The 14,896-nt window shown below is 42.0% G+C and overlaps 1 protein-coding gene across 1 annotated transcript; it reads left to right on the plus strand.

The window, feature by feature from the left end:
* Positions 1-3,528: 3,528 nt before the first annotated feature.
* On the plus strand, positions 3,529-11,258 carry GID8 (GID complex subunit 8 homolog). The gene is made up of 6 exons (XM_080627992.1): positions 3,529-3,782; positions 4,286-4,985; positions 6,201-6,330; positions 7,478-7,674; positions 8,533-8,730; positions 9,041-11,258. The coding sequence occupies exons 3-6, from the start codon at positions 6,213-6,215 to the stop codon at positions 9,212-9,214; spliced, it is 687 nt and encodes a 228-aa protein (XP_080484118.1). The 5' UTR covers positions 3,529-3,782; positions 4,286-4,985; positions 6,201-6,212; the 3' UTR covers positions 9,215-11,258.
* Positions 11,259-14,896: the final 3,638 nt, after the last annotated feature.

Consider the following 14,896-nt stretch of genomic DNA (forward strand, 5'->3'; position numbering starts at 1 on the left):
CTTGCAGTCACTGATGGGTGCTCATGTTTACAGGAGCACCTATGAGGCCTGACCTGGCCACCTGAAGAGCCTTTCAGGCAGCTGGAAGTGAGGGGTTTGGCTTTTTGACTGACCCTGATGCTGCACATTTTTCCTCATGGGTTGATAATATTGATTTCAGCTGGATCCCAGGCAGGTACAGCGTTTACTGAAATGGATTTAAGGAATGAAAACGAGGAAACGCACACACACTTTGCATGAATTACAGGATTCCATCAAATAATTTGCACCTTTTAGAAGCTTACATTCTATACAGGTGACTTCTGGTGCTAAAAGCTCAGGATAATGTTGGAAAAGGTACTATTACCACAGTCAGCCTCTTTCTCCATCTGTAAAACTGGGCAGTTTAAATACTTACACAGGAACACCGAGACGTAAATCCCCCCCAATGGACTGCTGTGCAAAAGTACAAGACACCATGATTAAAGGCAAGCAGAGTTTGATTTTCGTTCTGCAACTACAATAAATTAAAAGCACATGGAAGGGAAATACCTTATGCTTTGGTAGATCAAGCTGCACTGGGATTTATGCCCTGGGAAAAGCTAAAACATGTTGTTAATGGACAAATTTAGCATCTAGGGAGTGCTCAAACCCAGGAATTTCACACCAAGGGAAAGGGAGCATGCAAAACATGGAATTGCACACCAGCGGTGAAAAGGGGATGCCCGTGATAGGAGATCCAGCAGTGAAACAGGTATTACATTCCCCTTACATACATTTGGTAAGGGGCTTACACCATCTTAACATAATACTGATTCATTTTGCACACCCAGTGAATACCATCCAAACCACATTACAATTTCAAGACCAAGTCAGACTATCTACCTTTGCTACTAAACACCTGATAAGGGTACCATTAGCACCTCAGTTTTTTCCCTTCCTATTTTTTTTCCTGTAAAAGCCTAATTTCCCTTAATTTAGGAAGTTTGCTCCTGGGTTACTGCTCTGAATCTGCACTGTCCTGGCAGGAAAGCAGAAGCAGCTTTTATTTTGGTTTAGGCCTCCTTGCATATAACATGATGATAGTCTCTAACTGGTTTGAACTGAAAACACTGCTGGGAAATCCTAACAGAGATTGATGACTACCAATCAGCTTCTAAAACAGTCTAATAAGCACCTTGTCCACCTTTCCTTAAACACAGCAAAAGCTTGTGCTGAGGTACCAATAAATCCCTCAGCCCTAACTTTCCTTAAAAGAGATGGTCTCCTTAGATGTGGGATGTCATTTCTGCTCTCACACCCACCTTTTCCTTCACCAAGACAGCAACCGTCTCCAGTTTTTGAAGATGCAAACCCCTTCAACATAATACTTACTTTATGCTCACCCTTTCTCTCAGTTCTTCCTCACTGAATGTTCTGGTGAGCAAATTTCAGTAGCCAGGTAAAAACTAGAGACAGAGTTAACCTATGAGAAGAGTAGGAGGATGGAAACAAATGAGCAAGTTCTCTTCCCTCCATCTCTGGTATTTTTAACAGATACTTGATCATTTTAGGTCAGAAGAGACCAATTTCTGTTGGTTGTGCCTCACTTTTACCTCTTTTTTTTATGGAAAAAGGCCTCTGTCCCTGGATTTCAGCACAGCACTCAAAATAGATACGTCAGATGTTGAAGTAGTGTATCTTATGGGTCCTTGATTCTTCAAGGCTCCTGATATTTCATTTGTTGCAAAGACTGAATGAACACAGAGAAATACTCTACTAAGGGTTAATCTTATTCACAGAAATAAAGCAATGCCCTATCAGCAGACAGAAACTTGCAGATATTTTTTACCCCCAGTTCTAGGTAAACTCCACACTCCCCCTGTGCCTTTTTTTTGCGGGGTTTTTGTGAGTGCTCCAGGAATTATTGATCTTGGGTTGGAATTCACTCAACTCCAAATATCAGTCATTAAATTGGCTTTTTGAAATTAGGCTTTATCAAATCCTAATTCATGTAAAAATTCTACAAACTGCACTGAATTACAGTACTTACGTTTCATTTTATCTCAACTGTATAGTCTTACCCCAAAATCCAACTTTTCATATTATTCCTGCCCTCATTACTTTAAGATTCTTATAGGATGGTGGCATATTGAAACCATGGGACAGTTTCCTCAGAACAAAGTAGTTTATTTCCACACATTTTAATCCAACTTTGGACTCACAGAAGTATCATGCAAGGTTTTCCCCAGGCAATAGAAGACAGGTTTGGTTCCAAATCTGGGGAGAATGTGAGGGGTGTTTAACAGAATCAGATGCTAGTGCTAGGAAAAGAGGGAATAATGTAGGAATTGTTGCACAGTTTTGTGTTTTCCTACTCCTTTCTTAATTTTGTAAATTTTAACAAAGTCATGCAAGATTGGTATTTCCAAATCCCTAAGTATTCCAAGTTATGAAGAAGAGGGAACAAAAGCATTCATCTTCATTAAAGACAGCCATGGGTATTATACATGGAATGATCAAACATTTATTCAGTGAGATACAAGTTAAAAAGAGGAAAATACAGAAGGTCATAAGGCAGCTTTCTATCAGGAGTCATGTAAATGTGTCATTTATTACTCAAGATACTGCTCAGTCCCCCAAACATGCAGAGATTTCATTACACCCAGAGCATTGGTACAGAAACAAAAGGCCAGTGTCAAGATAAAGGCATAACAGTTCTATAAAGTTTTTTTAAATATACTTAGGATTTTATCACATTGGGCTAATAATGCCATCAAAAAAAGGTGGCACTAGCAGTAGTACTATTTAGTAGTATTTAACTGCATAAAAACAATTCATGCATTAGAAAGTCACTTTGCTTTCAGACTCAGTAAAAAAATGCTATTATAGTAACATTCAATGTGGTTGTTGCAACTGAAGTTGTTATAACGCCTCTTCTCTCAAATGAAAGCACAGTTTCCAAGAATGTTTGATGTTAACAGAAACATCAAAAAACTAGGGATAGCATATTAAAGGAAAAGAATGCAGCTGGCCATGATACTCTGCTCAGAAACACTGCAAGCTTCTTTTTGTTAACATTATGGTCAGAAGAAATACCAATTCCTACAAATATAAAGAAAACCTCAAACAACAAACCAAACTATACTTCATGACAAGCAAACCCACAACTCAGGAGCTGCTTTCAGCCCATTCTTACTTCTTTAGCTCAGGAACAACAAAGGAGTAAAAAGAAACCTCTGTTGCAGTTGGTTGGGCTTCTCAGCCTCTAGAAAACCATGTGCCAGCACCTCACAGTCAAGCATGAAACCAAACAGCAGCTCACACATTTTTATCTTACTTATTCACTACATTATTCTACTTCCTAGAAAACAATGATACCTGTTCTTTACCTGTAAACAGCAATTGTGGCTATGAACTACACTCTGTTGCCTCCTCTCTTGTTAGGGGTACGTCTCCCTCAATTGACAAGTGAGTAACCCCCCCTAGAGAAGAGCAGCTTTACCCTCTCTCCCTCTTCATGGAAGTTTCGTGAGAAACTCCACCTTTTAGGGAGGAGCTAACAAGAACCAGGGTAAGCCAAAGCAAAATTTACAAGCCCACTGCTTCCAAAATAGGGCCTGAACATTTCTGCTTCCCAACAAGCCAAATTAATTGAGATTAGCTTTTAGGGTAAAGCCTGAGGAAGAGCCCTCTCCAATCAACAGGGGTACTTGCCAGCTGTAGCTTGCTTTGTCACAACTAATAGCATCTGTTACTAAATATTTGAAGTCCTTTGACCAACAATGTGTGTTGTTTATAAACTTGGTGCTTTGCATGGGGAGGTAAGTTAAAATAATAAAGTCATTTCATTGCACATTTTCTTGGTTTCAATCTAAGAACAACTGTAATCAAAGCGAGTTTGACTCGCTGTGTTTTGGCTGTGCTTTTTTGAGCAGTTACAAAAACCAGTGTAAAATGAGTGAAAAGATCAAAGCTGAAGCATAGCCAATAGAAATGAGGTTTTGATTTAAAATTATCTGTGTAAGTGAAATTACATTTTTATGAGCAGTTTCATTTGCAGAATAAAAGTTGTACGCCTTCAGCTCACTGTCCACGTTAACACACAAACTGAGGTGTGTTCTTGTTTGCTGTCAAGTGCTTTGAGTCACAAACCCCACTGGGTTTAACCACAGTCAGTTTATTAACTCTCCTCAGCAGCCAAGACAAAGTCTGACAGAGGTCACAAACCAGAGCCCCCAGTTCATATCGACGTGGAAACTGGTGGAACTTTACTAGTTGGGACTTGCAGCAAACCCTCTCTCCTCCCTTCCCACTATCTTGACAGGGCCAACTCTGACGCAGCAGCTCGAACTCAAATGGCCAGCCCTTGCCAAGGAAGGCTCTAGAACAACTGTTCTGCTCCGTGTAGGTGGTCAACAGGCTGCCGGTGCACCAGACCAACAAAACCATCAATTTCTGCCTCGGTTGTTACTGCCGGTTGTTGTCCCTCTCCCACTGAGAGGCATTATTAACGCGTCAGGCAAGGATGTGATCAGAGCAGCCGTGGGAGCTCCTGGGAAAGGTGGTCATGACCGCAAGCGGAAGCACCACCGGCCCGGCCTCACCGCCTGCCCTGCGGCCGCGAGGGGTGGCGGGTAAGGAACGAGGCCTGGCCCTCTACCCCGCTCGGCGCAGCCGCCTCCGGTGACCGCGATCCGGCGGGCTAGCGCTGCCGCGTGGCTGCGCCTGAGCGGCACAGCGGCCATCCTGCTGCCATCCTACAGCCAGACCCACCCAGGCCTCGGCCACTCCACTGACGACCGCGGCTCTAACGCACCGCCAACCCCAGTGCCGTCTCTATGGTACCGCCGGCGGGGTGGATCCATACGGACGGGTGTACAATCTATCCCGCGGGACGCCTCTATGGTTACAGCTTCTTGCTGATTGGCAGAGAGGACGGCTCTCGCGAGATCCGCGCCAGCGGCCTGGCGGAGGCGGTGGAGGCCCCGTGTTTGTGCGTCGGAGCCGGCATCGCGGCGCGCTCGGTAAGATGGCGCTGGGCGGTCCGCACCTGCCCTCGGGGGGACGGGGACTGCCGGGGCCCTTCGCATGGCCCCGCGGTTCAAACTGCTGCCGGCTGCTGCGGGTGGCGGGGAGGCGCTGGGCCTGTGGCGAGCGCGGCCGAGCGCTTCGGTGTCCCGGGCCCCGTGGAGGGCCAGGCTGGGGGCAGCGGCTCGGCGGGCCGGGGGTTGCGGGGCGGTGGAGGGAGGTCGGGGTCCCCCAGCGGGTGAACGTCCCGTGTGTTTCTAGGCCGCCAGAGCCCGTTGTGGCGGGAGCCTGGTTCCCCTGCCGCGTGGTTGGGTTGGGAGCGGTGTGAATGCGGAGCCGGGGCCCGATCGGCTCCTCGGCCGGCCCCGGGCTGATCGTGCCTCCAGCCGGCCGGTTCCCCTGGGCGCGGTGGGGGTTTGGCGGTAGTTGAGAGAAGGAAGAACCTTTTGGAAGTGGCTGGTGATGAGAAGGCGCGCTGCCGCGCGTGTTTGCATGCGAGGGGTGGCGGTGCCTGTTGCTGTTGTTGTTGCCGCCTCTCCTCCCCTTTCGCTGCCCCGTCGTCGTGACTTGGCGGTAGCAGTGGTTAAATGCCGGGTTTAGCAAAGCGCTTTGCTTACCAATCGGGAAATAAATGTCGAAAGAAATACTAGGAGATAACATTTTAATAGTAGCATTGACAGGAGCACTTTTGGGGACAGCAAAGCTAAGCGTAAGTCTTTAGTTGTACATTGGGTAATGTAATGTGTAGTTTTGTAGCTGTACAATATACGGAGCCGCCCTAAGTTTTGGGGAAGACTTTAAAGCAAATGCTGCTTACATAGGCTTTGCTTTAGAAGTTTGCTACTTTTTTTTTTCTGGCTAGTTGTCAAACCGTTTGATTCACTTTTTCACACAGTGATGTTGTGTGTCATGTATGAATTCCAGCCAAGTTTTATTTGGAGTAAGTAAAAGAAGATGGTATTCGAATGTTTTATTCTAATAACTGATGAAAGCAGCTTTAGAGACTGGCTGGTAGATGTGAAGGTGTGCAGGAACAAGGAGAAGGAACGTATGAAATTGTAGTTTGAGAAAAAAGGCTCTCATTTGGTTTATTAGTTTAGAAGATCTCATAAAAAAGATACAAAGATGGTAGGTAGTAACACAGTGCTTACACACATGGCACTCACTATTGCTTGAATCCTGTTAAATGAGATGCTTTGCTTTTCTTGTAGTAAGAGTCCAGGATGAGTTATACAGAAAAACCAGATGAAATCACAAAAGATGAATGGATGGAAAAACTTAATAACTTGCATATCCAGAGAGCAGACATGAACCGCCTTATCATGAACTACCTTGTTACAGGTAACAGTGACTAGTGATGCTTAGGAGGCTCTTGAACAAATGTCACTTACTTTATCAAGACTGTTTTGGCTAGAATATACCACTCAGTAGAGTGAAATTAAGAGCTTTGAGAACTTGGTGATTGCTGTTGGCTGCTCTTAGAAATGTACAACTGCTCTTGTGTAAACTGACCAAGATTTACGTTCTGAGCAGTTACCATGTAATAGAAGTAACATTCATAAACCTTAACTCCTCTGCTAAAAGATACAAAAAAGAAAGTGTTTTCTGGAATGCTGCAGAGAAACACAACCTGGTTTTTTGCGATGTCCTTTTTTTATGTCTTAAAACAGACTTTAGGATATGTTGCATTTGTTAAATAACACTGAAAGCTGCACAGAGCTATCAGAAACAAGCTTTAACTGGCTGGGAAGATAAACTCTTGAAAGGGCACTGTTGACAAAACAGCTCCAGACCAGAAATATTAACCCCTACAGCACATTGCCTAACTTTATACTTAGAGCAATCAAAACTCCTCAGAAGTTGTCCTTAGCAATTATGATACATACCATGAGACTAAGCTGTTGCCTGGGCGGAGGCATTTGTGTCCCATCTACACCCTGTTTACACTGGTGTGTAGGTAAAGCCTCTGGGATGAAGGAAGAGCATCTCAGTGGGTGGTATAAATCATTTCTCTGTGTATGAAAACATGACTTTGCATTTAAAGTAGCTGTTAGAACTTTTAAAAAGTACAGTTATAGTACTTTTATAGTACTTTATAGTATAAGAAAGCAATGTTCTGCTGTTAATACTGCTAGGCCTTTGGAAACAGATTTGGGGGCTGGAGGGTGAAGCAAAACTGCCCAAATCTTGGAAAGGCCACTTTGGAATAAGCACATTGCTCTAAGTATAAGGCAAACGTTCAAGTTAAAAGGTGTGGGATTACAAGTTGCATGCATCTTTAGAAGAAGGTGCATAAGTTAAGAATGAATTATGTCCTGTTAGATGTCTGTTGGCTAAACGCTTATTTAAATAGAGAAGAATTTAGTAGAAGTTTGGATTTAATCTTTAAAAACCCCAAATGAACAAGCAGTACTCAAGTCTCTTCATTTAAACTGATATTTAAGTGTTTAAGGAAATGTATTTTATAGGTAAAATGTTTCTATTTCAGAGGGCTTTAAAGAAGCAGCAGAGAAATTTCGAATGGAGTCAGGAATTGAACCCAGTGTTGATTTAGAGACTCTGGATGAAAGAATAAAGATTCGAGAAATGATATTGAAAGGACAGATCCAAGAAGCCATTGCGTTAATAAACAGCCTCCATCCAGAATTGCTAGATACAAACAGATATCTTTACTTCCATTTGCAGGTAAGGACAGGTGGCAAATGTTGTCTGTGTTTTAAAGCTTGCTAAGAGACTGGGAAAAGCAGAGCAGACTTTAGCAGTGTCTTGGGAGGTTTGTGTGACTGAACATGGATGCAATTTCAAGTGTTTGTTCTTGGCATGGTTTTGTAGAATCATAGAATAGTTAGGGCCGGAAAGGACTTTAAGATCATCCAGTTCCAACCCCCCCTGCCATGAGCAGGGACACCTTACACTACACCATTCCACCCAAGGCCTCATCCAACCTGGCCTTGAACACCGCCAAGGATGGAGCATTCACAACCTCCCTGGGCAACCCATTCCAGTGCCTCAGCACCCTCACAGTAAAGAATTTCTTCCTTATATCCAATCCAATGTAGCGATAGGAAACTTTGCGGCATGGTGCAGGAACCATCATATACAATTAGCAACATGAAAACTTACAACAGTAGCTATGGTCTGTGACTTAACCAGCTTCAGTTACTGTTAGGCTGAATTTTAGTAGCTCTACTTTGCAACAACTGAAACAGCAGTGTGTTGTCAATATTATTCTCAGACTAAAACCAAAACACAGCCTTGTACCAGCTGCTAAAATGAAAATTAACTCCATTGCAACTGAAACCAGGGCATTTGAGTAATGCTTCTTTTCAAAACATGTTATTCAGAAGCATCAGGTTGCCTTTTTGATTAAATTTTTGAAAGATGTCTGCTTCTTTTCTTGTGCATTGAGAACAACTGACCTCAAACTGTTGAAGTATGGATTAGTGTTTGTGTCCAGTTTTGCACTAGTGTCTGAATATTACAGCCTTGACATAATGAAGATTTTATTTCTTTAGCTAATATTGCTGTATCTTCCTTATGTAGCAGCAGCATCTGATTGAGCTGATTCGGCAGCGTGAGACAGAAGCAGCTCTGGAATTTGCTCAGACCCAATTAGCAGAGCAAGGGGAGGAGAGCAGGGAATGCCTGACAGAAATGGAGCGCACGCTGGCTTTGCTTGCCTTTGATAATCCTGAAGAATCACCATTTGGAGACTTGCTTAACATGATGCAGCGACAGAAGGTAGTCCTTTTGCAAAAGGAAACTGATGTCTTTTATTAATGTGTGATGAAAATAATGTCCAGATATTGTTGATACTTTTAGAAAAATAATATATCTAATGGTTACAAAAGAACAGAAGTATTTCTTAAGCAAGGTTCAAAAACCATAAGGTATTGAACTACTTGGCTCTCTTGTTTTCTCCAGGCTTGTAGTCTGAGGAGCTTTGTCCTGAGGAATTAGCACACTAGGTGTGATCTTTGCAATGTCTTTGTGACATTAGCAGTGTTAATCATATGAAGGCTATTATTGAACTCCAGTATTTCTTTTCCAGGTATGGAGTGAGGTTAATCAAGCTGTTCTAGACTATGAAAATCGTGAATCAACACCCAAGCTGGCAAAATTACTGAAACTACTACTGTGGGCTCAGAATGAGCTGGACCAGAAGAAAGTGAAATACCCCAAAATGACAGACCTCAGCAAGGGGACGATTGAAGAACCCAAGTAAAACATGTGCAGATGGACATCAAACAATCCTAGTACTGCACAGTATACATTTATATCAGTCTGTGACTGAAATATTTTTACTACAGTACAGCACTCAATTCAGATTTTTCAATGAACATCGAATTTGAAGGGAGAAAAGTCCCTTTTAAATGCTGCAAAAACTGCATTGAAAGGCGCTGTATCTCTTTGAAAGTCTGACTTAGGCTATGCACTATAATACCTTTTTAAAAACCAAGTAAACAGGACAGGAACAAGAGCATTTTTAGAAGTACAGAACTCAAACTTTCTAATTGGCTACTGATGTCTAGTTTAGTGGCCAGCGAGTTAACATGGTGTTATATTGACAACTATTCAGTTCAGTTTAACTGTCTCCTGTTTGAAATGTGTATATAGAACAGTGAATATTTTCTACCTTTAAGTTATAGCCAGATATACATTCCCCTTCAAAGTAACTGGTCAAGTTTTCATCTATAAACTTTGCAGTAAGGTCAATGTTTTGCTTAGGAAATAGTGTACAAACTTGTAAATCATAATTTAAGGAATTATTTTGTTTTTGTTTTCCTTGTTTCTGACGTTTTTGGTGCTTTATATGGTGAGAACTATATTCATAATGGATCAGTGACCCATCTTTTCAGGAGGAGTATTGTTGGAAAGAAGTTTCTATTCCCGATTTTCACTAATGACCAAAACGGCCCCCAGAGGCATTTGTGGGTTTTTCTTAACAGGGGCCTTTCCCCCCTACATTCACTTTGCAGCTGTGGACACTGCACTGATTCCAGCAGGCTGCAAAAGCTTTTAAGGCTGCTGGATGTTTGTAAGCTGAAAGACATCTTGTGTTAGGAAATCCAGTGGAGGGGAGAGGTGCTTGTTGAAGCCTCTGATGCATCATCTTGTGCAGGATCTACCTTTATGCTTGCTGAGTAAGAATTGTAGTTTTAGAGCTACTTGGGCTGGTTTTGCCTTGAGCTGAGCAGAGCAGGGCTGTCTAAAACCAGAAATTTCCTTGTTTCTTTTTCAATTCTTCCATACCTTTCTGAAGAGATGCAGTTCATCTTCGCCTGTATTTGTTTAATAACTGTCCTCACTCCACTTAGGATTATAGTTTTAATGTTTTACATGTGAAGTCCAGACTTTCAAGTCAACAAATCGTAATCTTCTGGGTATGGGATGCTCTGGTCGACTTAGTTTTGCAGCACTGGGGTATGTCCAGTGGTAGTAAGCACTAATCTTGCCAAATCAATCTCTAGGCTTTTAGGTCTGTATATCAAGTTATTACAGATTTACTTAAACAAAGACTGAGCTGATGGGTGAGATAGCTTAACATCCAGAAACACAGGCAGTTGTCACACCGGTCCCATACTGTACATAATCTAGTCTTGTATGGTAGATATTACCCTGTAGAAATGAAACTTAGTTTTCACTTAATTTTACTGGAATACTTACGCATTAAACTGTATAAAGCTTTGCAGATACACCTGATTTAACAGGATCTAACAAAACCTGTTACTGATTGCATTACTGTGAACACTGTTTACTTGTGGAGCTATTTTCTGGGTGGGGGGGAAGCCATTGTTTGTTAAGCAGCTATTAGAGTTGTGGAGCGCCAAGATTAAGCTAGATGATGGATATAACAATATTACTTGTTCCCATTTCTTACTGATCATTCTGTTCTCCACTTGGAGGCGTTTGTGGTATGGAGATGTTCAAGTTTATACAGAAGAAGCTGACAGTAGCCCCCCAACTACAACAGCCTTCACCCAGGCTGGTTATTCTAACACCAGACTTTTAACAGTTGTAGGTTTGTTTTGTTTGTTGGGGGGGGGGGTTCCCCTCTTTCTTTTTTTTTTATTTTACTTTATTTTCTTACGTTTATTTTCTTCTTTTTTCCTTTTTTCAAGTCGGTTGATGTCTGAAAACCATGTATGACTTCTAGTTTGTGAGAAACTGTATGGTTTAATATAACTTTGTTTAATAACAAACCGCAGAAACAAAACTGGAATAGCTCTTAATTTCTTTGTATAGAACTGATCAGCTTTTCCTCTGTTCCGACACTGGTGGTGGTGGTGGTAAATGTCATCTAAAGCTTGTCCTGGTTGAAGTGGAAAGTGGAGCATTTTTGTGGCATTTTTCTCCATGAGAAATGCAGTATTAGAGTCCTGGTTGAGAAGTTCACTGTACTTCTAGAATGCTGCATTAATTTCTTATAGCATTTGGACAGAGATTGAGCATAGATTACTTGAATTCTCACTAGCTTGTGGTGTTGGATTTGGGTTTGGTTTTTTTCCCATTATAAAGAAAACCTGTTTTGTAAGGGGTTTACTATCAAATTAGCATAGAACTATTTCCCTTTGTTTTTATGAACATGCCACATTGATAAGCAGCTTTAATCTGTAAAGTTTTTGGTAACTGCAAGAAAATATTCGAAAGCTATGCATTTTAGAGAAAGCATAAAGGTAGTGATATTGGTACTTCTAAGGATCTTTATATTAGTGTATATAAAATAGTTTGCATATACAAATATAATATATAATCTGTTTGAAATATTCTTGAATGGTAGGGGCTGTGAAACATATTATAATTTATGGAAATATTGTACACAGTAAACAGACGTCTCAGTACACGAATGAACTTTTGTCATATGCATGAGAAGTGTCTTCTTTGGTGACTACTAATGAATGGGATTTTGCTAACCCATTTTTGTTAGATAACCACTTTAACAAATACTATTAAACACCACTTGGATCCGTTTGCTTTAGTGTAAAAAAAGTACATTTTTTGTTCCACTTAATTTAGATCAACATGAGAGTAACTTTTATACGAAGATTTGTTCCAGACTCAACAGTGGCAAACCTGGTACACTACAGTCATTCCTCCCCCTCCTCAACCTTTCTCTTGTTGAAAGCGAATATGATTTCTTTCATTAAGACACAAAGAAATTGGGTTGTAAAATACCCTGTCTTAAATGCCACTGCAGAAAGGCTCTGTGTCAAGTGTGGTTCAGGCTCCAAATCTCTCCGTTTGCAACACCTATCACCTCCTTAATAACGGTCGTCTTTGCTGTTGCCATGTCTCTTTCTGCCTGTCAAATAGAAGCTAAACTGTGGCTGCTCCTCTTGTACAATGGAGTCATTAGCGAAGGGGGGGTTATGATAGGTTTCCATGAAGATTGGTCATAATTTCTGAGAAGTACTTACCAAACTGTGTAATTTTATATAGCTGGAAAAAAGAGGCTGCTGCACAGAAGCTATCAGCATTTTAAGTAAAGCATTTCTTCTCAAGACTTGTGAAGAGGGAAACATACTGCTTGAAACCAGGTGAAGTACCGCTCTCTCTGTAAGATGATTTCATTGAATCACTTTCAGCTTCTTCCACCCACACCAAGAGAAAAATCAAAATGAATGTGGAGAGCACTTATGTAGCATTTAAGGTGTGTGAAATTACCTGGAAAGAATTCTGTCTCCACTCCTTGTACATATAGGGGAAGCCATTACATTATCCTAGGATGGTTTTACTAGTTTTAATTTGTAAACTTTGCTTTGTATGCTTGAGTATAAGCTTAAAAGCATTACTTCAAAAGAATCCTTGACTAGTAGATGAGTGTTGCTCGACTTACTTCAAACCACTTTCTGTCCAAGTTCGTTAAGAAGCTTATTAAATTGAGTTGGAGCGTGATCCTGTGTGTGTTATCTTCACGGGTAACAGGGCCTCCTGCTGTCAGCCACAGCTGAAAGCATCCTAGAGATGCTTACCTCAAAAAATAGAAAAGGATATGGAGTCATATGTTGCCATACATCTACTGTTAGCAAGTTGAGTCGGGCTCTGGCCTGCTCTGCAGCAGGTGTCTCTTGCATCCAGAAGTGCTGTTACTGGTCAGTATCTGTTCCCACTGTCATGTTCTTGATGAAAAAGGACAAGTTGGGTTTATGGCTGTCGTGTGAGCAATGGTGTCCCCAGCCGTGCTCGATGTCCCTAGTCCAGTTCATCAGGTCACTGCTTTGAGTGCTCAGCTGAGCAGGGACAAAACACAAAGCTGATGAACGGCACCCTCCAAAGGATTTGTGCTTCTCAATGGACATGTTGAGGTGCTAGAAGTGATTTGTATTCATTTCCTACACCCTCCTGCCTTCATATGATTAAATTGAGGGTGAGATCACCCCACCCAAACTACCTCTTCTGGGGGGACACTGATGTATTATTCATCAAATGGGGATTCTCTCACCCTCTTGGGAGGGCTCCTTTGTGGGAGCTGCTATTCATTTAAAAGCAGTCTTCATTTGTGAACCTCTCTGATCATTTGCTTGTTTTCAGCATGTAGTTGTCTGCAGTGATTTTGCAAGGTTGTGTTGTTTAGTACTAGAAACCACACTTGTTTTCTTCAGACCAGACAAGTCACATTGAAACTGCTCTTGGTTAGCAGGAGGCTTTCAGGCTGCCCTTGGACTGGCCTTTCTTTCAGGAGACAGTTGTCCCTTAGGGAACGTGCGAGCCTCTTTCTCCTTTCACACCCCTTCAGGATTTGGTCTTGAGCTGTGCTTCATAAAATCTTCAACCATTATGTGGATAAGCTCTAGTGATAATTCAGCTCATATATTAACCCAATAATCTTTTTGTGTGGTTGAATCTTCATACAGATTAAGCTGAACACAGGAAAAAACGGTAGGAGATTGTGTTCTTGCACCTGTCTTCTGAACTAATTCCATTTCCCATTTAATCAGCTCAGTGGGAGGTTTGCTTCCAGAAAATGATGCAGTCTGTGTTTTTACTTCTTATTTATGTGCATGCAAGAGATGCTACACTCAAATGCTTTTTTTAGCTGCAGCTATTTTGGACAGTGAAACTTGCTGCTGATGTGAGAAGCAAATTAGTTAAAGCAGCTGTTAATTGGGGAGGTGATACTGAATGGTACAGGGAGAGGAACTGAAGAGTACAATAGCTAAAGAAAGCTGCACTGTGCTTGATTTCCAAACTGCATCCTAATTTTGGTAAGTTAGCAGCTGCTGTTGTGTCTTGCATCCCACAGCAGTGAGACTTAGCATAGTAGTAACTCATGCAGGGGTTCAAGTTAGTATGTTGCCTGTATATGTGATTACTGTCCCATGCCCAAGACTTCTCTAGTCCTTTTCTGAGCTTATGACGTGCATTTCACTTGTGTAGTTACATCAGCACTCATGTCCCCTCCTGCCTTACTCCAAGCATACACGCCATTTAAAACCCCCCACGTTGAACAATGGCTTTGATTTTTGGCTGCGTTTTCCCATGCCTTGGCTCCCTCTTCTGGAAACGGGCACAGTAGCAGAGTGAATAAAAATACTTTATAGTTTCCAGTTTCCTGTCCAAATAAAGGGCGGAAAGCCTACTACTGGATGGAGGTTAAGCCCTGTGGTTACTACACATGGTTCCTTTCGGTTTCCACTTGTAGCAAAGCTTGTATTGGTTTTCTCAGCTGGCAGCAGGTCTGTGTGACTGTGCCAAGGGCCTTTTGGGGTAGATCTCTCTGAGAAAGAAATGCTGAAGCAAAGGGCAAAGTATGATTCTTGCTTTGGTCAGCCCTGGCAGCCTTCTCCTTCTGGAGTTCTCTATGGGGCATAAGGAGCCTCTTTGCTATTTGACTCCCTGAAGTTCAACTTGGTAATGCAGTTACCCCTCTTGATTTAAGTAGCTAACTGCTAGGGACCTGCAAGGT

This window comes from Psittacula echo (genome assembly GCF_963264785.1).
Source record: "Psittacula echo genome assembly, chromosome: 12".
NCBI classification, from domain to species: domain Eukaryota; kingdom Metazoa; phylum Chordata; class Aves; order Psittaciformes; family Psittacidae; genus Psittacula; species Psittacula echo.